Below are 22,704 nucleotides of genomic sequence, written 5' to 3' on the forward strand. Positions count from 1 at the left end.
TCTGAATGGCTCACAAGAGGGTTTCTGCAGAGGGGACTTGTGTTGCTCCCTCTGGAGAGGATGGAGCCCTCTGAATGCTCCATGAAGACCTGTCCTCAGAGGCAGTGAGAGACTGACCCAGTGATGCTCGTGGCCTCAAGCCAATCCTCCACCAGCCCCAGTGAGGAGCAGAAAAGGGACAAGGAGGTCCGCAAGGAACCCTTTGGGGTCAGGCTGCTTGGGGCAAGGTGGAACCCTCCACCTTCCAGCCATGGCGACACCCCTGCCCTGAACTATTCTCTCCTACTTTGAGAATCACAGAATACTCATTTTATCAACCCAGAAAGCCTTTCTCATCTTCTCAGCTTGGCCTGGTTCTTAAAGAAAAAGACAAACAGCAGCCCTCAAACATGAACCCACCCGATGGAGAGCGGAAAGCTGACAGGCGAGACAGTGGGCACACGGACCCTGTTCCCCGGCACTGGCCTCGTGCTGCGCTGTGCGGTGGACCCAGTGATCGGTCCTGTCATCCTCAGAGCATGGGGCAAGGCTGTGTGCCAAGACAATGGGCTGTTCTGGGACACATCAAACCTCACCATGGGATGCAAGCTCCACAATCTGTAAGAATTCACCAAGAAAGTAGAAAAAGGACAGTGTGTTTGATTCCTAGCAGCGTTGTACTGGCCTGTCCTCAGCAGACGCTGGCGTGCATCACCTTGGAGGGCGTCAGTGTGGAACAAAGATATGGACACTTGTGAGATCCACCCTGGGTGCCAGGAACTGTATCCCACACTGCTGCACCCACTGGGCCCTGGGACACCGGTGGTGAGCTCTGGTTACCAACCCTCTGCCTCCCAACACCAGACCAGACTGTCTTGGTGGAAAACGCTCAACTACTGAAAAGTAATTACTTTTGTGACTTCCTTCCTACATAGGGAGGCTGTTTTCCTGGTGCTGCTAAACATGGTGACAGGTAAGCAGGAGAGAGAGAAGAGGTACCTGGGAGCCGGGTGGAGAGGGCCTGCATACCCTGGGTCACAGCGCAGGAGGAGGTGAGCCCCTCTCAAAGCCGCACACTTGGGCCTGGCTGACCTCTTCACACACGTGAGCCCCTGGGTGATCAAAGAGAAGGTTCTCGGGCCCTTGGGACCACGGTGACACCAGCATTGTGCCAGAGTGGACCTATTTCCACTTGTTCTAATCTCGGCGGGGGTTGGCCCACCCTTTACAATCCAGAATCTGAGGGCTGCAATTCTTTGGTCACGGCTGGCCTCTTGGTTCCGGTTTGGAGGAGACCATCCCTTGGCCAGCTCTGGGGCACAGCCCTTTCTGCTGTGAGGTGCATCTCCCTGAGGCATGGGCCACCCTGGGCCTTTGGCTACCAGTCCCAGGACAAGTGGTGGAACAAACCGGGCCTGCTATCTGGTCAGATGACCCTGGCCCCATCCAGAAGCACGCTGTGAACCCAGGGTGGCCATTCCTGCAAGGCCCAGCCCCTCTCCACTCCCCTGCCCTGCACCCAGCCTGAGCTGATCCCACAGGGTCCCCTTCTTGGTCCCGGCAGGAGCTAACAAGGCACAAGCTCTCCATGGGGCAGAGTACCACCAGCCGACATCCTGACCTCCCTGTACCCGCTTCTCCTGGAACCACCGCCCGAATAGAGAGCAGGACCATCACCAAAAACGAGCAGAAACCAAAACACCTCAAAGTTGGGAGAGCAAAGGGTCAGTGCCAGACTGACCCAATCAGGTGAGGCCCTGATACGTTTCTGGCAGCCAACTGTCCTGTGTTCTCTGCAGAGGGCACCAGCTTTCCTATGGAGACAAACCCTGGGCAACGCCCCTCTGAAAGGACCCTGTAAACGATGACGGTGGGAGGGAAAAAGCAACAGGCCCCAGGGTCAGACCCTTAAAGGTGAGGCCCTCGGCAAGGAGCCAAAAAACCTCTGTGCGTGCCACTGCGTCCGCCCAGCCGCTCACCCTCTCATGCACACAGCAGCTGATGCAAAGGATAGAGTTGATAGAACAGAAAACATTGACGTGGAACAGAGTGAGATTTCTCATCCCCAAGGACGGCCAACGTCACTGAAGGCAACAGGTATGGACTTCACAGAAGAGCTCTTTCCCACTTAAAGTTGGGTGCCATAGAAACGACTGGTTTGGGGCTTGAGGAACACCAGTACAAGCCTTGCCCTGGGCTGGGCAGGAGGCCACTCTGCACTTGTCCCCAGCAATGGACACCCTGACGACTGTGGCAGCAAGACTCGTCTGGTCACACCCACCCTGGCCTCTGATGAGCTCTGGCTGTCGCTGGGGCAAGTTTGCATCAGCCAATCCTGCCCAAACGGCCTCGAAATTGTGTTCCACAGTTTCCCTTTTGTTCTGAGCCAGTACCTGACCTGATCATTGAGGCCCACTCCTCCTCTTGGGAGCTTTAAGGGGGCTGCACTCTTTTGAGTGCTGACATCAGGGCACAGTGGGGGGCAGGCAGCTTGGTCGATGGGAAACTAATGCTGAGGACAGGCTTTCAGGAAGAAAAACCATCCCTGCTGGACTTCTGTGCAGGGCCTGTGGCTGCCGTTTCAGGCAGTGTCCATTGCCAGAAAAATTGATGCCAGATGCCAGCGTGGCAGCCAAATTTAAAGTCACTTTTCACAGACGTGCTTAACATTTCCTGAGAATGTTCTCCAAGAGGAGCTGAAGAACTATAATCTGGATCCCAAACTGGGCTAATAATCAGGCAGTGTGGGCTCACCTGCTCTGCTGACAGCTCCAGCAGCATGGGGCATCTACAAGTGCAGGGGTCCTTCCCTGGGGAAGCTGGTGTCACTCGCCGGGTCACGTGGCCAGGTTGCAGGGAAGACCAATGGAGTCATCAGGAGCCGAACGCAGGGGTGGCGTGGCCACTGCTTACCAGAGGACTGGTGCTGCAGGAGCAGGAGACGATGTGACTTACAGCAGGAGGTATGTGTTGGGCAGTAAAGCAAGTGTGACTTGGTGACAATGGTGGTGGGAAAGGCCTACGCCACTGCTGCGCATCCCACGGCATTCAGGCACCGGGGCCTCAGGCCTGCAGAGGACGCCGGGCTCGCCGATTCCTGGTTTTGGAGCTTCTGGACCAGGGACTGCTGCTCCTCAACCCAGACGACTTTCTGCCCCGAACACTAATCCAGGTGGCCGTCAATCTTTCTTGAAGTTAGCAGACAGAGCGGCAGCACCAGCTCTTCACGGGATTAATGCCAGTAAGCAGCCCAGACATACAGCTGGTAAACTGCCCATAGGTGCTGACCTCACAAATACATGTTGCCTTCTGTGTTTCCATCTCAGGTTTATGATTAAGCCTCAATTTGTTTCAACAAAACAAGAAGTACTTGGGGTCCAAAGCCAAACCAGAGCTCCCTCCCCCCCGATTAATGCCGAGACTTCTATGTCACTATTTTAGGGTGAAAACCCCACAAGACAGTCTGAGCTTTGGCAGTTCCTGCCTCTCTCCTGCCTCCTCCCGCTCTGCTGCAGACAGGACTCATGCCCACTGCCGGCCCTCCCATGCACGGCCTCTGTGCCTCGCCGCGGCTCCGTCTGTCCTCTGGGGGCGGGGGGGAGTGGGGGGTGAAGGCTGCTCTGGAAGCCTTGCCTCTGCTCATGGCCGGGTCGGCCTGTGATCCAGCGCTGGACCACAGGCCTGGGAGAGAAAACGGTGTAAGGGAGAAGGAAAATAAAAACAAGCATTCCTGAATCATACAATCAGCTGTCTGAACTTGTTTATGTGTTTTGTTTTAAACCACAGCAGGGGCAGGAGACAGAACAAGGAGGACGAGTGTGTCTGGGTGCAGGCAGGTGGAGGCCATCCTGTCCGCTTGGCACGTGCGCAGGTCAGCATGGAGCCTCCTTGTTGCGGTCCCCAGGTGGCAGGAGGCCAGCGGTCAGGGCCCGGCTCCAGAATCCCTTTTGGCGAGCATCCCACTCGGCCCACTCGCAGGCGACTTCACTCCCCGGTTCCCGGTCCCTGCGGGCCGGCAGCTGCAATCACCCCGGCCTGCACCGTCACAGTCCCAGTGGGCTCCTCCACACGTGACCTTTTGACCTCGGGCTCCCCGGTGGAAGAGGCAGAGGTGGCAGCTGTGGCTGGGGTTGCTGGGGTGGCGGCTGCCGCTGCCGGCTCCTCAGGCCCCACCTCGCACACCCGTGTGACCACCACTGGCGTGGATGAACTAGCCTGGGCCGCCAGGAGCTGCAAGGGGCTCGTGAGGGCTAGGAGTGGAGGAAAAAGAGATTTGCATTGGGAATGGGTGAGGACCAGCACTGGCGTGTCCTGAGCACACGCAGAGGTGCTGCACCAGGGCCACGTAAACTACACAGGACCCTGGCTCCCAGCATGCCACGCCCCCCCCCCCTCGAGCTCCCACTGCAGCCTTGCCTCTTATACCACACCCTCCCTGCTCTGACCCTGCTACCGCCTGAGGGGCCTCCCCCTGCTGCTGCTGCATTTGCATCCCTGCAGCTGGGGGTGGGTGGAGGGTGGCTCTCACCCTTACCTCTAGCAGGTTTAACCCAGGCAGCCTGCTCTGAACTATATTATGCAAACTGAACGCCCCCTGCCACCCTTCCGGCAGCTGCACCCCTGCCCACCTCTGACCTCTCATCTGACCCAGCAGGGTGTGAGCTCTGGGACATGGGATCTGCCTCTGCTGCAGGGCTTGTGCCTTGGCCTAAGCACAGTGCTCATGTGGTGCAGATGCTCAACAGGCCCACCGCAGCGGGGGTGTCACAGATAGAGGGGACATGTGTTCTTGTGCTGCAGGCACCACGGGCAGAATGGCGGGGCTGAGCTGAGCGGGCGTGGGCAGGGCCTCACCGTAAGTGCTGCCAGCTAAACTGTTCGTGGGGACCGCATGCTTCCCGTTTTGAGTGACGGCCCGGACAGGGAGGTGGTGCTGCCCAATGGTCACTGGTGTGGCCGGCTGCAGAATGGTGACCGTATGTCCAGGGACCCCTGGGGCCATCTGGCTGGCCACGGTCTGGATGACGCGGCTGGCGGCAGGGATGGTGGCGAACGCGATGGTGGGCTTCTCTTCCAGGCCTATGGGGAGAAGTATATCAGAACCCTGTCCGCCTGACGTGGCCCGGAAGTCGGCTTATGGGGGAAAGGTTCTCAAGCACTGACGCCAAAGAAAAAACACTGCTCTCAAAAGAAAAATCCCACTAAAGAAATACATTTGAAACAAAAGACAATCAGTAGGGCTAAAGAGAAACATTTAAATACCTTGAACTTTAACCAACCCAAAGTTAATCAGAGAAAGAAAACGTTATTCAGGAAAGAAAAGATTTGTACTTGGAACCAGTCTTTCTCTGAAATCCTTCATTGTTGTGACGTTAACGGGCTGCTGTAATGGGGTCAGTGGATGGAGGCCCACAAGCCCAGGAGACTGTGTTCAGCTCAAGGGCTTCCGCTTGGCTTTTGCCATTCTGGCTGCATTTTCAGTACTGACCCTGTGACCCCTTGGGCTCAAGATGCCCAACGTAGGAATCTGTGGCTACTTTTTACTTTTTTACATGATTTCTTAGGACTTCCACTGGGCAATCACTCTCTGGACTGCAACCATAAGTCTACTACCCAGTGCTGTTACCTCGAGGGCTGTGTGTACCTGCAGGTGCCACCACCCAAAGAAGGTGCATGTCAGAGGGCAATTGGCATGGATTTAAAAGGACATATGCCCCAAAAAGCAAGTAGCAGGGAGGAGAGGCAGTAGTCTGAGAACTACTGGTCCCCAGAGATAGTCCGTGGCCCCAGCACGGGCTCTGTAGCCCCATGGCCCAGGCTGCAGGGCTAGGTTCCAGAGACCAAGGATGGCCTTACCCATCCCAGCCCAGTGCATGCATGAGCATGTTACCTCTGGCCTCACTGCCCAGGTCCAGCACAGCTGTGCCCGCCGCTTCATGGGCAGCCCCTGCTGAGGCCTGGCTGGCGAGGATGTACCCATTGGCAGAGTTGGCGGAGGTGGTGACCACCCTGAGCATGGTGACAGGGGGAGCCTGCTGCACGACATGGATGGCGTGGCCTGCTGGCTGCTGTGCTGTCACTATGGATGCTGGCATGTAGGCCACGGGCTTTGCCACCAAGCTGGGTGGTCGAGGAGGCACAGCCATGATCACCGGTTGGGCACTGACCGGAGAGCCTGTGTGAAGAAGGAGCATGACCACTGAGGACTGTGGACCCCCGAGGCTCTATCTTGCAACACCGGATAAAGGGACAAGACCATTCTTACCAGGTGCACTTTGGGAATACCGATACTCTGGAACAGAAGCTAACTTTGACCCAAAGTCAGGGTCATGTGGAATTGGTGAGCCCTCTCGAGACAGGCACTCTGGGGTCTGCAGGCCACTAGAACGAGGGGACATTAGCCCAGGGTGAGTGGGTGAAGCTGGAGCACTCCTGAGAAAAAAAGAAGAGAAAGGACCATCGAAGTAAGTAAATGAGGTAAGAAACTAAAGTGTCTAACAAAACACAAACATTGTAACATCCATCTTACATGGTGCCTCTGTCAGCCTTTCCTGATGCTTCTGTCCTCACGAGGCATTTCCAACACTAGCGTAATGTTCCATGGTGACAATGAGCTACCCGATAAACAGAACAGCAGCCAGGCACTGAAAACCCCAGTAAGTGGGAGGACACTGCATTATTTGTGGTTTCCCAGCAAAAGCCACAACCCCAAGCATTTACTTCCTGAAGGGGACCTGAAGTCTTCCACAAAATGGGCTCGGTGTTGCATTAAAAACATAGGCTTTGGGCACACAGCTCTTCATCTCCCACTGTCACTGTCTGCCTAGGTTCTCAACCAGAGCACTGTCATCCAGCTCACGTAGTGAAGGCAGGCCTGCAACCGGATGCACAGCAGGGGACTCACAGTCCCTTGAACAGAACCCTGGGGTCAACACAAATCTGCAGAGGTGGGACGCCGGGGCTGCCTGGAGAGAGCAGTCCTCACACTCTGCATTTATCAGCACCATGAACACCCCCGGTGAATGGTGCTGTCTGCCTCCCCAGACACAGGGGTGCTTGAGGGCACCCTGGTCTCCTCGGGCACAGACCTGGCTGCCCACTCCACCAACTGCCACCCAAGCCTTCCTACTGCTTCTCCCACCTCTTGGCTGGCTCATCTGCCTCCCACCCAGACCTGCAGTCTGTGTGCTTATGCCCACACTCAAACTGGTCATGCTTGGGTCCATCCCAGCCCCCAAGCCTGTGATGGCTTTCCTTCTGACCACAGGAGCCCAAATTCCTGGCAGGCCCTCTTTAACTCTGTACCAAATCTACCCTGCGTCCTACCTGCCTCCCACCCAACACAAACACACCCCCTGCCTCTCTCCTAAAAAATCTAGGTTCTGCAGCCATGAGAGTCTCTCCCTCTGCTTAATACACAGCTCACACCCACACCCTGCTGGGCCTTCCTCCTGGCCCAAGGTTTTCCTGCCTGCCACTATGCAGGTTCATCAAATCATGTCCCTAATTCTCAAGTGACCGTGAAGTCAGGCCCACCTTGTCATCCTCCAGAGACACCTCTTATCAGGGTCCCCCAGGCATTACTGGGCGCACAAAGCCAGTCCCATTAACTATGCCCCCAGCTGGACAATAGGCTGGTCTACAAGTGAAAAGTAGTGCCAGTCACTGTTAAGGGGTTGAACTGTGTACCCAGAAACCACCAATGCTTCCCAAGGGATCTTGCTTGGAGTTAGGATCTTTACAAAAATAATTGAGTCATATGAAGTCAATAGGATGGTCCCTAACCTAGTGACTGGCATCCTCAAAGGGGCAATTTAGACAATAACGAGCCTGGGGAGATGGCAGGGGAGGATGCAGGCAGGGGTCAGGGTGATGCCTGCATAAGATCAGGGGTGCTGGAGATCACTAGCAAAACTGCAGAGGCTGGGAGAGGCCTGGAGTAGATGCCCTCATGCCTCCGAGGAACGCACCCTGCTGCCAACTTTGGCTGCAGAAGTGTGAGAGAAGGGTACTGGGCATTCAGGCCACCAAGTCTGTGGTCCTCTGCTACTGCAGCAATAGCAAACTCACAGTTCCTCTAACAAAATCTCTCTCGAATTCCTATTTAAGCAATGGGCCTTTTGGGAAATCTGAGCTCAGCTGGAACGTTCTGAGTTCCTACCTTATCTGTACAACCGTCACCTTTGCTCCAATTTTTAGTTTGGTTACAGAACTGAGAATCATGACAGACCCTGTATCAGACATTTCTGGACATCTGAGCAGTCTTTCGTGGAATCACGTCTGACAAACAATGAAGTGCAAAGCACCAGGTTCCAAGATTTCATTCCAGGGGAAGAATTTCAGAGAGCATCTGTCCTCTCTTCTTCACCCATGACTTCCCTGGACTGGTGACCTCGGGAAGACCTCTGGGCCATCCACGGGCAGCTTTGCCTGACAGACCGTGCTGGCTACAAGTGCACGGAGCAGGAGAGGCCCTGACCAGAGGGCCGACAGAGGCCACATCCCAACATCAGCTCCATCAATGACAAAGCCTGTTTGAGCTCAACAAGCCCTGTTCTGTGTGTCCCTCAGGACGCAGCATTTCACCAGGAGGGCCAGGGTGGCGGTTTACTGGGTCCCTCCAGCCCTCCTGCTAGTGAGCTTGCTTCCACGGAACCCTAGGAGCTGCAGTCCCCTTCTAACACCCTCTGGTTTAGGTACTGTTCCCACCACCACCTACGTTTCAGCTTCTGAGAACCGACATGTCAGAGAAGCAGCCAGTGGTGAGTGTACTAACTGTACCATCATAACGTTCTTTGGTCCTGAGGTGGTCTTGGTGGAAAACACAAAACTGCTCCTGGGAATGTGGACAGTGGGAGAAGACAGGCTCTGCCCAAGGAGCAGAGCAGGGGCTTACCTGGACGACAGAGGCCCAAAGGGGGTGCGGAAGCAGGAGACACCCCTCTGCCTCCGTTTTCGGAATGCCTGTTCCACGAGCTTAGCTTCTGAGGCAGGGTCTATTCGCCAAAAAGACCCCTTCCCAGGCTCCTCCTGGGAACGAGGGACTTTAATAAAGTAACGGTTCAAGGAGAGGTTGTGTCGGATCGAATTCTGTGGGCAAGCAGAGATACTCACCAATTAGTAAGTCAGAAAACCAGCCCCAAATCTGAACCCAACAGCCACAAGACTAGAGGTGATGGGGCAGCTGGTGTTCATGCCAGAGAGAGCACTCCATGGGGCCGCTAGGTGCTCGTATTCTACTGGGCAGTGCAAAGGCACAGTGGTCGTGTTTCCTTGTAAAATTCAACACAGCGTTCCTTGTAGACAAAGTGCAATAGAAGGACAAGCTGGAGTCCAGGAGCATACTGGTTCGAAGCCTGCACTAAGTCAACTGGCCAGGGGGAAGGAGCAACTTCGAGGAAAACGGTCCCAAACAAGTGTGACACAGCTTAGTTATGTCTTGCATGGCCCATGGCATGATGGGACATGTGGGCTGCTGCTGGAGCACGTGTGTACAGTCCATTTCCAACATAGTGCAGCGCTGTAAGGTGGGGTGAGCGTGAGGTACATACGTACATCCCTCTCCACATTAGAGGGAGAGAAGTCTATGTGGACTCGGGGCCATCGCTCATTTTACATGCACCACGGGCCATCAACAGAGACACCCTCTACCACTTTCTGTTCGTCTCACAGAAAACCACAGCCTGTTGACTCCCTTGTTCCAAGACTATGGACTCATCTGGCTTCTTGGGCCCAAGGCCTCACCTGCCAGCCTTTGTCAGCTGTCCGGTAGTAAGGGTAATGCTTGGTGATGTGGGCGTAGATCCCGCTTAGTGTTAGCTGCCTGTCCTGCGCGGACGAGATGGCCTGCACGATCAGCTGAGCGTAGGAGTACGGTGGCTTTGACTCGTCCTGAAGAAAGGCGGCATGCCGTTAGCTCCAGAAGGGCTTCCAAGCCACCACCCTCACCTCTACCCTGCGTGTCCTGCTACCAATTGGGATAGACTGGAGGGGCATGCCCACCTAACCCGGTCCCTGGACCACCACCCACTTCCCTGATGTGCATGCACAAAACTAGGGACAGCCATTCCTGCCCCATGCAAGGAAAAATCAAATTCTCTTCATACTTTAATTCTGAAATTTCTCCCTCTACAGATTGGTTTAAAAACAGGTATCACAAGAGAATGAGCTGAGATACAAAGTTGTAAGGAAAACCTTGTCATTCTTCTCAAAGACTAATTAAAACCCTGAAACTGTCCTGTCACCAACAGATGAGACAAGGACAGAATGCTAATGAGGTGCAGAGTGGGAAAGAACAGTGTGCGTGGGGCCTAAGTGTGATGTTGGCAATTGAGCAAATGCTTGCTCTCGGGGTGGGGGGGATGGGCAGGCAGAGCCAGTGTTCTGCCTCCGAGTGCAGCTCATTTTCAGGCTGGCACCCCAGAAGCCCGTCACCCTCACTGGAGCAGCCACACACAGCCCTGTGTGTGGCTGCTCTGTGCCCCATGCCCGGTCACCACATGGCCATGTGCCGTGAGGCCTGAGACCTTAGGGCTGTCCCCTCCAGACGTGTCTGCCTGCTGCTCTGAGGCGGCCTTTGCTGCAAACTCTGCTGCCAGCTGCAGGTCTGAGGTCACATTCTGAACAAAGCGGTAACCGGATGACCCGGCTCCACGTGGACTGGCCGGGCAGGAGTTGGGAACACTGCAGAGAGAAACAACAGGTCCTAAGTACATGATCCTGAAAAGGAGGAGGACTTGACGTCACAGGATTTCAGGACCCGGCTGGGTGATGCAGGGAGACAGAGAAATTCGACCCCTTTCTTTCCTGTGTTGTCATGACACTGCACCTGGCCTTTGATAAAGGACGGACCAAGTGCAACCAGAAAACAGTCTGCGTCCACGCATGGCAGGTGCGATGTGGGGTATTCTAGCAGCAGTTTCTGCTTGCGGTGGGGAACCGTGGGCCCTGAGAGGCAGGTTTACATGGCAGCCACTCAGCAGGCCCCCTACTCGGGTCCCCACTCCCCTCTGCACACAGCCAGCGGGCAGGCAGGGCTGACCATGCCCTGCTGCTGCTGTCGCATGCTCACTGTCCACACGAGGGCGCTGTGGGCAAAGGTTGGGGAGATGAGGACTTGAGAGAGGGCTGAGGACCTCTGGGCCAGACCGCCCCCAGTTTTTTGGTGCCACAGCTACTGCTCCAGCCTCTACTGACACTGGCTCTCTCTCCTGGGCTGCAGTACCAATCCAAAGTGAGAAACTGCAGTCAAATACATGGGCTGGACACACTCGTGGCTCAAGGCCACTCCCACTTCCAGCGGGTTCTGAGCACACACTGCTGGTGCCAGGCCTGCAGGAACCCTGGCCTGCTTCCTGTGGGAGCTCACCTGGCCCAGCTCACCAGTGACAGGCATTGGCACAATGCCTCTCGTTAACAAGGTGGACTTTGGTTATCAAGTTACAACGAAATTCTGATTCTGAAAACTAATTCTGTTACATAATATTCACAGGAAACCAATACAAACACTAAAAGTGGGTAACAAGCCCAGGTAAGAGGTGCCCCTGCTAGGCGCTGACCAGAGCCCCATTCGCCAGCCTCATGCAGGACCCCTGGGCGCCCTGGCCCCCACTGTCCCAGGAGCAGGGACAAGGCCAGTGTGCCCGCATTCCACCCCCCTCAAGTCACAGAGAACTTCAGGCCCCTGCCTTCAGGAGAGCTCCTCCAAGGCCAGAACCCTACAGGAACCATCCAGAAGGCCCCAGGTTTTAGAACATGCCCTATGTGCTCCTGCGTCCTCCCCTCTGTCCCATTTCTCCTGCCTAAACATCCTTTTCCTTTCTGCCCAAATGACAAGATACCTCCCCAATCCCCACAACTCCAACTCCGATGCTCACTGACCCAGCCGCCCAGCTCCTTCCTGGAAACGCACCCCACCCCCACCCCCAGAACCTTCCTCCTCCCCCAGGCCCAGTCAGCAATCACAGCTCAGAGGCTGTCTCCCTCATGCAACAGGTACTAGGAAGGACAGGACAAAGGGACCTCAGCTGACTCTGGCCATTATTCCTTCGTGGTGAGGAACCTGCGCACACCACACAGCCCCAGCGCGGTGGGGATCAAGGCCTGAGCAGAGGTCAGGAGTAGGATCCATCACCAACTGAGCCCCTCAGACATCCTGGATTGCAAGGACTCTTATCTGATAAGTCTTCTTCTTCTCTGCTGGGTTCCCCCAGACACAGCAGAGATAGGTGTATGAGAACAGACTCCCACAACACAAGCGGGCTTGCTTGGTAAAGGCAGGAAACAGTAACAAAAGCAGCTTTTCTTAACTTAATTCAGAACCAAATATGTAAAACCCAAGCTTGTAATGTCAGGGTGGGAGGGGGACAGAAAATCTCTCTCAAGTAACACATTCACACGCTCAGAAGCAGGTTTCTTAAATGCAGCCATTTGGGAAACAAATGCCACCATACACAGCATGAAGCTGTGGTTAGATGGTCACACGACCCTGATGTGAGGGGCTTTTCCTGAAGATTCTCTGCACTGTGTTCTGCCAAACGACGCAGAAGTGCTGGATGCACCGGGCAAAGGCAGCCCTGTCAACCCTGCTTTGTTCCTGAACACATCCATCGCCCCTCTGACAGAGCACGGTTGGGCAGGTCCTGGCTGTGACCCCAGAGCTGCCCAGCAGGCCTGTCCCAGGAGAACGTGTGTCTGTGCACAGCCTTTCTGGCCTCAGAGCAGCTAGCTCCTCCCTGAACCCCACTCAGCTGTCGCCACAGTCTGGCCTCCACGGAGAGGGCTGTGCCTGGTACCCAGCTGCCCTGGCATCATGCTGCCATCTGAAGAGAAGGACGACAGCAAGATGCCAGGTGAGGTGGGCTCCCAGATGGGCCTCAGAGGGTGAGTGTCAGATGGCGGCCCGGGGGCTTACAGCAAGGCTCTCACACACTAGGGAAGCCCACCAGGATGCTCAGTGTCCCATCCAGAGTTGTATCCTGCCCCACTGAAAATCTCCCTCACTTCTAGCAAAAGCTGGGGGGGGGGGGGAAGTTTGGGTTTTTTTGGAGTAGGCTTCATGCCCATCATGGGGCTTGAACTCACAACCCTGAGATCAAGAGTTGCCTGCCCTACTGACTGAGCCACAAGGCACCCTGGAAATAATTCTTAAAGTACAAACACACATGTGTAACTCTGAAGGGAATAGGAGAGAGAGGACATGGTAGGGACCTCCTGGGGCGCCAGGCTTGAGCAAAGTACTGCTCGCTTTGTGGGTGTGGGGGGTCCCCCACTGCCCAGGTGTGTGGGAAGTCTCAATGTAGGCACACAGTAAAGCAGTAGAGGCCGAGCAGCCGTGACCTACGAGATATCACACAAAACAAATGCCTGTTCTTCCTGGTTCAAGATTAAAGGTGGAAATGAAACTGAACGCGCACTTTAGACCATTGGTCGCTGATTCTACCTTTGGTGGGAAAATAGCTCCTAAGTCATGCTTTTGTTTCAGGTGAGAAAAGTTTATGGTTTTGGGTGGTGGCTGCTTGGGCTGGCCTGTCCTGCCAGCAGCTGCTCTGGATTGGGGCTGCTGTGGTACCAGGGCAAACCCAAGGACGGACCCCTGTAACCACGCAAGTCATACCTGGCAATGACATTGCATCCTATGTTTACAAATATTGGAAAAGAATGAAGAGCCTGATGGGAAAAGGTGTTTCCAAGTCTAACTATGATGGTAAGAATTTAAGCTGAGAAAAACCCATGCATAACAGGGCAGCTGATGAAGTCTGTCCCTGGTGCCCACGGTGAGCCTTTCCCATGGTGTCCGCTGTCACCTGTCCAGGGTGCCCCCAAGCCCTGCAGGGCCCTCAACACTCAGGTGCCTGCCGGTCCTAGGTGCCCTGGGGTTGTGGCATGTGGGGTGAGGGGGGACCTGGTGGTGCCCACACAGGCAAGCAGGGGGCAGCAGGGGGTGAAAAGAGCGAAACAGAGTGTGGCCTCAACCCCAGAATGGCACAGACCATGGTGACTAGCTGGTGAGAAGGCTGCTAATGCACTTGCAGAAGACAGGGAAACGTCCTTAGAATTTTAAAAAGAGGAGAAAGGCAAGTTCAGTAAGTATAGCCAGAAAGCCCCCAAAAGGCCCAGGAAGCCACCAGGAACGGAAGGGAGGGCAGACAGTGAGGGGTATGAGCAGGGGGGAAGCTCCACGGAAACAAGAGGGTCATCTCCCGGTGCCCCAAATGCATGGACGCTGCAAACAGCGGGTCTGAGCCAGAGGAGTACCAACCTCTCTAACGACAACACTCAAAGATAGACAGTGATTGTAAGTTGTCAGGAAAAAATGTGTCCACAGAGGAGAGAGTGTGAATGGAGGAGAATGATGATTTTCTGGCATGGAAGATTTTTTTTTTAATTCACCTGTCTTGAATTCTTTCCTAGGAAGCAGCTAGAGGATGTTCCCTGATAAAAAGTGAGGAGATCAGGGAAATGGAAAGACAGATTGAGCAGAAGGAGCTCCCAGAATTACCCGGAAGCCGATCCCAGGGTCAGAGGTGCCCCAGGCTGGTCCAGGTAGAAGGAGACTGGGCATCCAAGAAGGATCTTCCCAACAGGTCGGCATGACAGACGGAGCTGGGAGTGTGGGGCACTGATGGGGCAAGAGGGTGGATGTGCCAGTCACAGGGACACGGAGCCTGAACCAAACACAGCAGACAGGCCCGAAGACCCCCGCAGGCGGGGGCAGCCGGAGCAGGAGCGAGGAAAGGTAGGCACTGCAACTGGCACAGGCAGGCTAAGAAATCGCCAACGCTCACTGACCCAACAGTCCTGAGGTGCCAGGGTGGGGACGGAAAACAAAACCCCTCATTTCCACCTAGGAAGTCGACACAAGACATGCCGAGAGGCCCAGAGAATTACATAGTGGGCCATGCAGAGATGAGCAAACACTGGCAGAGCACTGAGGCGGGCAGGGACTGTCCCCGTGGTGCCACCGTGGTGGACATTTTGGTTCTTGTACCCTTTGGCTCTTTTATCCCTTTGATAAAAACCCAACTTTGTAAAAGCTTCAACACAATCAGCATTGGTGCCACCAGCTAGAACCACGCTCAACCGTTATGCGCAATCTGCTGGCCAGCATCTGATCTCCAAGTGAGCCACTGGGAGCATTTAGAGACGTGCCCCGTGCACCTGTCCTGGGAATGGCACAGTGGGGGAGCTTCATTTTCTGAAATGTCTGAGTTCTGTATACTGCATACAGTCTTTCTGTAGTCTGAAAAAAATAGGAGAACAGGGAAAGAAGGTCCTCAGAGGGCAGCTTCTGAGACCTCTCTTTAGGGATGCTTAAGATAAACGCGATGCTGCGGAATCCTGTGAAGCTCAAAAGCATAGCTCGTTTCTGAAATGCATCCTGCCCCGCACACAACAGTCGGCAAGTCATCAGCCCAGACATCACAAGGTGTGTGCATGCCGAGGAGCAGCCCGCCTGGTGCAGACCTTGGGGGGCACGCAGCCCCCGCGCCCACTCAGCTCCTGTTCTCCAGGTTATTCCTGCTTCCTACCGCCCAGAGCGTGAGGCCTGGGAAGGGCCCTCCGTCACTGGGTCATGTGCCCACAGGCCGGGTGACACCCAGAAGGCTCGGCCAAGAACACTTAAAGCATGAACCTTCAAAGGGCCCATAAGATGTGTCCATGAACCGGGACACGGCCACCTCCATAAAGACAAGAACTTTCTTTCGACATTCTAGAGCCAAAACACACTGTGGCATGGATTTCGGCAGAAGGGAAAATACAAAGGAGGGCTGGCCTTTCTGTGTGGATAAGCCAATTTTTATTTCCCTGGAGCTCTTGGGCTGGGAAAGGGCCCGGGCGGGGGGGCAGGGCAGGAGTCCACAGGTACAGGTGCCAGGAAGTGGCCCCCAGGTGAGCCACGGATGATGTGCTCCAAGACCACCAGGCGAGGGCCTCGGCTGGCACGATAGGAAGTATCTGGAGGCCAAGCTGGGAGCGGTGACGCAGGAAACATCACCCCAAGGAAAGATACGTCACTTCCTTGGAAGGACCCGCCACCCTACACAAGGGCCCTCTGCGGAGGGACACAAGCACTTCTCCTGGGACGGGACAGATGACAGGGAAGGGCAGGCAGCCGAGCTCCAACCACCAATGAGGTGGAACTGCACCTGAAGATGACAGGACGGTTAGGGGTGGTTTCATTTTGAAGGCAGTGGCCTAGACTTTGCCAGACTTCCCAGCACAAATTACTCTGGTTTTTGATCTCTACCCTGAAAAAAAAAATCAAGGAAAAGCTTCTTAAAGAAGCAGCTTGTAAAGTCTGGCTCTTAGTGACGACCAGCGCCTCTTTCCTTCCGCTTCATTTCAGCTCTGGCTTTAAAACTCTTAGCTCTGAGGGCTCTTTATAGGTTGGTCTCTTGTTTTGTAAAACCCAGAAAACGGTTAATCGATTTCTTCTTCCTAAAAACACTTCTTTGCAAAACGAAAAAAAAAAAAGTCAGCAAAATGCTGCTGAAGACAGCAGAATTTATTTCAAAGAGCATTCATTCATTTTCTGGGTGGAGTACATCAGTGAAAAAAAAAAACACAAACAAACGCCCAAAAACAAAACAAACCCAACCACAGGCGGCCACACCCCCTGGCCCACAGCGCTGGGGAAGCAAAAAAAAAAAAAAAAAGTCAAACAGAAAGGGAGGCGGGCAGGGTCGGAGGGTGGGGCGGGGGCTGTTGGTTGGAGAGAATGTTCCTACAGGGACTCCAGTGGCTCAGAAAACCCTGGAGGGGACAGAGACCCGGGCAGGGCGCTGGAGAAACTGGGGCCTGGGAGAAAAGCAACCCACACTGGGGCCCCCAGGCAACGCGGGGAGCTGGCCAATAGCAGGAGCGGGACGAGGGAGGACCAAACTAGGAGAAGAGGTGTCCTCCCCTCCCACTGTGTCGTCAAAAGGGACGGGCAGCGACAGCCGCGGGGGTGCCAACCCCCTCCACCCCACCCCTTGCAGAGATAGGCCCTCCTCCCCTCCTCAGTCATGGGAGGGGTGGGAGGGAGCGTCCCGGGGATTAGAGCAGGGGTGGTGAGAACAGGGGTGGTGGCTGTTAGTAAACCCGAGGCTCCGCCCCACCACAGCCCAGGAGAGGAGCAGGATCTTGGCAAGGGAAACCACTGCGGCCTCTGAGGTTTCTAAACACTCGATTGGATTCCACAGTGCCAAGATAAACGGATGTAAACAGAAATCCTCTGTGATATTTAAAGGCCAAAAATGGGAGAGAGGGCTGGTCCCACCATGACTATCTTCTCCCCAAATCTTTTGCCAGATGAACAGGAGAAGGGGAGCCCAGGACACAGCGTCCACCGCCCCCCCCACCCCGGCCCCAGGGCTGGCCCCTCACAGGCCACACCTGCTTCAAGTCCCAATTCTGCTTCAACAGCTCCCTTAACTGCTTCGGCTACAGCCTCCCTTCCAACACAAAAACTACAGGAGCACCCGAAGCCTGGTTTGAATATCTTAACTGGGTGGCTACTGTGTTGATTTGGAATATTACTGGAAAATATATTTATTTTCTGAAGCCCTCCAGGTATAAACCAACATATTTTTCTCTCTTAGAATGCATCTATTTGGCTGTACTATACACTGATAATTAACAATCCCATGCCGACCGACTGCTCGGGTTTTGCTGGGTGCTAACGGTCCTCCACGACCAGCCCCTCACTGCCCAGGACCAGCCCCCAGCTGCCAGCGGCACAGGCGTGAAACATTGCTGGTCCCTGTGTCCGCTGCTGCTTTACAGTACTGCTGGGTAAAGGGGTCAGCACAGGCAAGTTTCGGTATCAGCTTCACGGAGATGTCATTCCCCCCTTAAAGAACTGAGGGGTTTTTGGTATACTCAAGAGTTGTGCAACCATCACCACGGTTTGATTCCAAGGCGTTTGCATCATTGCCCCAGAAACAAATGCCATACCAGCTGGCTGGCACTTCCTCTGACCCCCAGCCCCTGGCAACCACTTGCCAGTCTTTCTCTAGATCCGCCTGTTCCAGCATTTCCTATCAATGGATCATAACGGTGTGTGGTCTTTTGCATCTGGCTGCCTTCACTCTGCATTATGTTTCCTTGGTCATCTGAGTTATGCCAGGTGTCAGCACTTCATTCCTTTTTTATGGCAAAACAACATTCCATTGTAAATATTCCACATTTGACTTAGCCGCTCATTAGATGACAGACATTTGAGTTGCTTCTGCTTCGGGGCTATTATGAATAATGCTGCCCTGAGCCCTTGTGTGCAAGCTCTTGCCTGAACCTCCCTCCTGCTGCTCAGGTGAGTGGCTGGCTCACAGGGTGGCCCTTCAGCACTGCGAGGAAGAGCTGGACTGTTTTTCCACGTGGCTACACCATCTCACTATATACGACTTCTTACTCACAGATGAACTACACACAGGTAAGCAAGTGTAGGAACATTTTCATGGCGTGACCATAAAACTCAGGTTCTAGAATAAGTTCAAGTTAGCCGCCTGAAACAACAATGGGATCACATGATCAGTTTGGGGTTTTAAAGCAGAGCCATTCTAGAAACCTGAAATAAGCGCAAGTAGTAGTTGAGACACTGCAAGCCCAGTGCTCAGTACAGGACCTAACGCACTCCTGGGTTTTGGTAAGCAGCTGCTTGTCCCCGTCTGCCAGAGTCGGGACCTCTGAGTTTCCCTTTACAACAAGGTAAACAAGGCCCAACGAGGCAGCAGGGGCCTGCCTCAGTTGCCCCTGGTTCTCTATTAACTAGATACTTGGCTAGAGCCAGAATTTGGGTCCTAGTCTTGAGTTTCAGGCCACGTCCCGTTCAGCACTGTCCCTACCATTCTCTCTGTAAGAGCAAGTCACACCTACTCACTGGCTCTGCAGGACACCGATTCCAAGCCAGCTCAATGTATACTGTTCCCAGTATGTCAGCAACACGTCCCGGCAGGAAAATAAGAGGCATGGGTGAGGCATGATTATTACAGAAAGACTGGGGGACACGTGGTTCTAGAACATGAGGACCTCTGGAGCAGGGCCACTCAGTGAGGGAAGGCACAGCATCCGACAAGACGGCTGCAGGGACAGCAAAGCTCCCGCCACTGGAGCAGCCATTTTCAAAGTGTGGCTCAGAGGCTCCTGTAGGAAGTGATGTGACCTGCCTTTTCCAGGTCTGACATCTACACCGATGACACACTGGCCATGGGGGAGGCTGCTGGTGCTGTGGTGGGAGCACCAAAATGCACAGTGGTCACTGCACCCCAGGGGTCATACACGCAGTAAAAGGAAAGCGAGTTTCACTGAGAATGTCCTTAACAAAGTTGTAAAATAGTTTAACATGTATAAATCTTGACCCTGAGACAGGTAACAGAATGGGTAGAAGGCAGGACTTGTGTGGCACTGAGTCAAGAGCCTGGCTAGTCTCCATCTATGTAGATCTCCCTGAAACCTTCCCCTACAGGTTCTTTGTACATCATGACAAAGATGAGAACATTTGAGGATGTTCCCTCCTTCAAAATCCAGAGCGATTCCTAAAACTTCACCAATAAAGTTTAGAAAAACAAAGTTCAAATCCTGATATGCAGATATGACTTGAAAATATTTTCAATGTCTTTAAAAAAAAAATCATGCCTGTGCCTTTTTTTTTTTTTTTTTTTTTTTAAAGAAAGCCCCTACTACACAGAACTGCAAACTGAAAAGTGATTAAGGAGGCACGGACTTCTCACTCTGTGAGAGAATTCTCCAGAGATTTTCTTTAAGTCGTCAAGTCCTTTGATGCACTTAAAATAGTTCCAAAATTTCCATCCCTGTGCAATTTTCCAGAAACACACAGAATGCTGTATAAGACCTAGAACTTCTGTGTCATCTTCCTCTTCCTCAGACAGACTGCTAGAGCTCGGGGACCCTGACTCTGTGGAGGGGACTGTGTGGCCCAGGCTCACGGTGGCCTGTGCACAGGCCAGAGGAGGTCACTCACCTGATGGTGCCAGTTGGGGACGGGATGGGGCTGACCAAGCTGCGGAGATCCGGCTCCGGAATGTGAATCTTCAGAGGGGAGATCTGCGGGTAGAGGGGCCGGAGGGGAGACGCTGGGGCTTCCTCCTGACGGTATAGTGATGTGAACTGGATCTTTATGGCCGTGCTGGGGAACCGAAAAGTGCACCTGCACAAGAGAGAGGTCACAGGTCAGTGCAGAACAGGTGGGGAGAAGGCAGAGGTGGGAGTCGGCAGAGGAATGTTCTAGGTCACCACGTAACTGCCTTCTGTAACAGAACCCCACCGTCATTTTGTAGTTCAGGGAGTGAACCAAAAATCCTATGTGTGCTGCTTTCATCAGGACAGTTGCTAACACTGATACGGGTCTTCCTTTTCCCGCACATGTGAAGAGAGAGTTATGAACCCAGGTGAGTCCCCAGCAGAGGCTCTGACACACAGAGTCACCTCCCATCTACCAGCATGGCCACTGGGTACCCAAGCTTGTTGAGAGACTGAAATTCCATGATTACCGTTCATGCAGCAAGTGGAAAAGACAGACACCCTATGACAAGCAGCATCCTCAGCATCTCAGTTTCTCTACTGGCAGGTGACTGCATGCAAACCAACCCAGCCTCACATATCCAATTCACACCTTGTGTGTGCCACAGGAACCCTGGGTCGCCTGCCTCCAAGGAACATCTACCTGTAAAATCTGGACGTTACTTATCCAGCACACTTACCTTCTAGATGGACAAGTCCTTAACAAGTTGCTAAGTGCAGGACTTAGTTACAAACAAAAACACAAAACCAAATGCGAACAGGCTGCCTGTGCAGAGACAATCGACAGTCTTGCCTGTAGCAATTGCTTAGATAAGGCTCTTTGTAAAATATGGGGGGTGTCGTGGGGCGGGGCCTGGAGAGGATGGATGTAAACTCCCACCTTTGGTGCTCTCCCAGTAGTTCTGGAAAGGTGCTCAGGTTATGCCAAGTGATTCACAGCTCGAGAAGTGTGAAAGTCCTCCCCCGCATGACCACACGAAGCCTCCGCCAGCAGGCTGCTGGTCCACTCCTGCTCATGTTATTTGTTTACATAGCGAGTACACCTCCAAACTCCCAGGGACGCAGTAAACACCCTCTTCATCTGAATTCCCTTTTTTCTCTTAGTAAAATAGTTTTTAAAAAACTAGATTTAAGAGTAGGTCAAAACAGGTTCTGGGCACCCAAGAGGCAGTGAGTGTCTGTGAGCCCACAGGAGTACTCTTGAGCTTTCTACGCTCATGAAGTGACTCAGCAGCATATGCAAGCGTCTGCTCCAACAGTCAGGCTGCCTGCAACTCCCAGAGAAAGTCCGTAACTCAAACCGGCTGGACTGGCCAGTACGGATTCTTCCAGAGACACCCGAGCAAGAGCATGAGGACTGGGGGTCTTAGCCAAGGTGGGGAGCAAAGTACCAGGCCGCTGTTGAACCCACAGGTACCAGCTTCATAGTTCCAAACCTAAAATGAGAACGAAGGCGTTCTGACACCATTTCCTGATGCTGCGCTAGTTCTGGGAGATGCAGTCTAAGCACCAGCGTTAGGGTGGGGGTTGGGGTGTCTGTCGTGTCATGTCAACATCACCCCCAGGGTCCTGCGTAAGGCCCCTCGTGGCCACTTAAACACATTCTGCAATTTTCCTCTTGTAAGCCATAGTTAAAGAAACGTTTGGTGTTGCTCCCACTTTCCTTAGTTTTCCCGCAACCCAGCAGAAATCTCCTTCATCGGTATTTTGGCTAAAAGTTACATCACACATTTTCCTCCGACGCTCTCTAGGGCCTCGTCTCCCCAGACCTGGAGGCCTGTCAGCTCTTATAGGACTCAGAGCCGAGCCAGCATCTGTCCCAGCTCATGGCCAAGGATGGGCTGCCGTCTCCAAACCAGAAAAGGAAGGAAAGAGTTTGGAACCTGTGAGATGCTTGAGGGCTACACACACACACACACACACACACACACACACACACGCACTCATGCATTCACACACACAGGCACACACGTGCACACATGCACCTGCATGCAGGCCCGTTCTACAGTGTTCAATACGAAAGCAGTAATGATGAGTATTTAAAGGCAGTGTGTCTGTCTTTTACCATTGGTCTCTTCCTTCAGCAGCTGCAAATCAACACAAGCTACATTCTACTACCTGCCAAAAGGGCACACAGCTGGAGTTCTGACATCCCACACCGTGAAAGTTCCCACGCTAACACAAGATCATAGCATCCTACAATCATCAAGGCAACCAGAAAGAGGATGTGGCTTCTGGCTTATGGCAGAGGTCACAAGGCAGAACGGAATGTCAGAAAACAGGGTTTCAGGTGAAGACAAGAGCTGGCACAGAATCCTTGGAATGGGGATGGGGAGGCCAGGCTCCAGGCCAGCTGGGGCTGTACCACCCTCACACCACAGTGTGATTCTCAGGAGGCGAGTGAGGTGCCCGGGGTGGGGGGTGGGGGGGCGTACTGCTGAGTCCCCTGTGAGGGCGAGGTGTAGGGTGGGGACTGACATGGAGGGAAACAGCATACAGGAAGAAGAGTGGCTTAGAACCTCTAGTGAGTTTACTGCCTTGGCCTCTGTAGTTGTGTGTTCTTCGCTAATAAAACAGGAGACTCTGAACAGACACTTTCCAGTTCAAAACAAAGATTCCAGATAATATGTGCACACAGGTGGAGTTTTTAGTAAAATCAAACACATTTTGTAGGCCAGGGATTTGGGTTAGCAAATTAGTAAC

At 53.8% G+C, this 22,704-nt stretch overlaps 1 protein-coding gene across 1 annotated transcript in view; it reads right to left on the bottom strand.

The window, feature by feature from the left end:
* Positions 1-3,717: 3,717 nt before the first annotated feature.
* The window catches only part of FOXK1 (forkhead box K1), a 62,026-nt gene continuing 43,039 nt past the window's right edge, over positions 3,718-22,704 (bottom strand). Inside the window, exons 2-9 of the mRNA XM_041747689.1 lie at positions 19,943-20,128; positions 10,506-10,662; positions 9,724-9,870; positions 8,876-9,069; positions 6,245-6,411; positions 5,870-6,154; positions 4,834-5,058; positions 3,718-4,229 (exon numbers count right to left, since the gene is read on the bottom strand). Coding sequence (XP_041603623.1) covers positions 3,964-4,229; positions 4,834-5,058; positions 5,870-6,154; positions 6,245-6,411; positions 8,876-9,069; positions 9,724-9,870; positions 10,506-10,662; positions 19,943-20,128 — 1,627 coding nt within the window. The 3' untranslated portion in view covers positions 3,718-3,963. The remainder of the gene's footprint in view (positions 4,230-4,833; positions 5,059-5,869; positions 6,155-6,244; positions 6,412-8,875; positions 9,070-9,723; positions 9,871-10,505; positions 10,663-19,942; positions 20,129-22,704) is intronic.

This window comes from Vulpes lagopus, chromosome 3 (assembly GCF_018345385.1).
Source record: "Vulpes lagopus strain Blue_001 chromosome 3, ASM1834538v1, whole genome shotgun sequence".
Lineage (NCBI taxonomy): Eukaryota > Metazoa > Chordata > Mammalia > Carnivora > Canidae > Vulpes > Vulpes lagopus.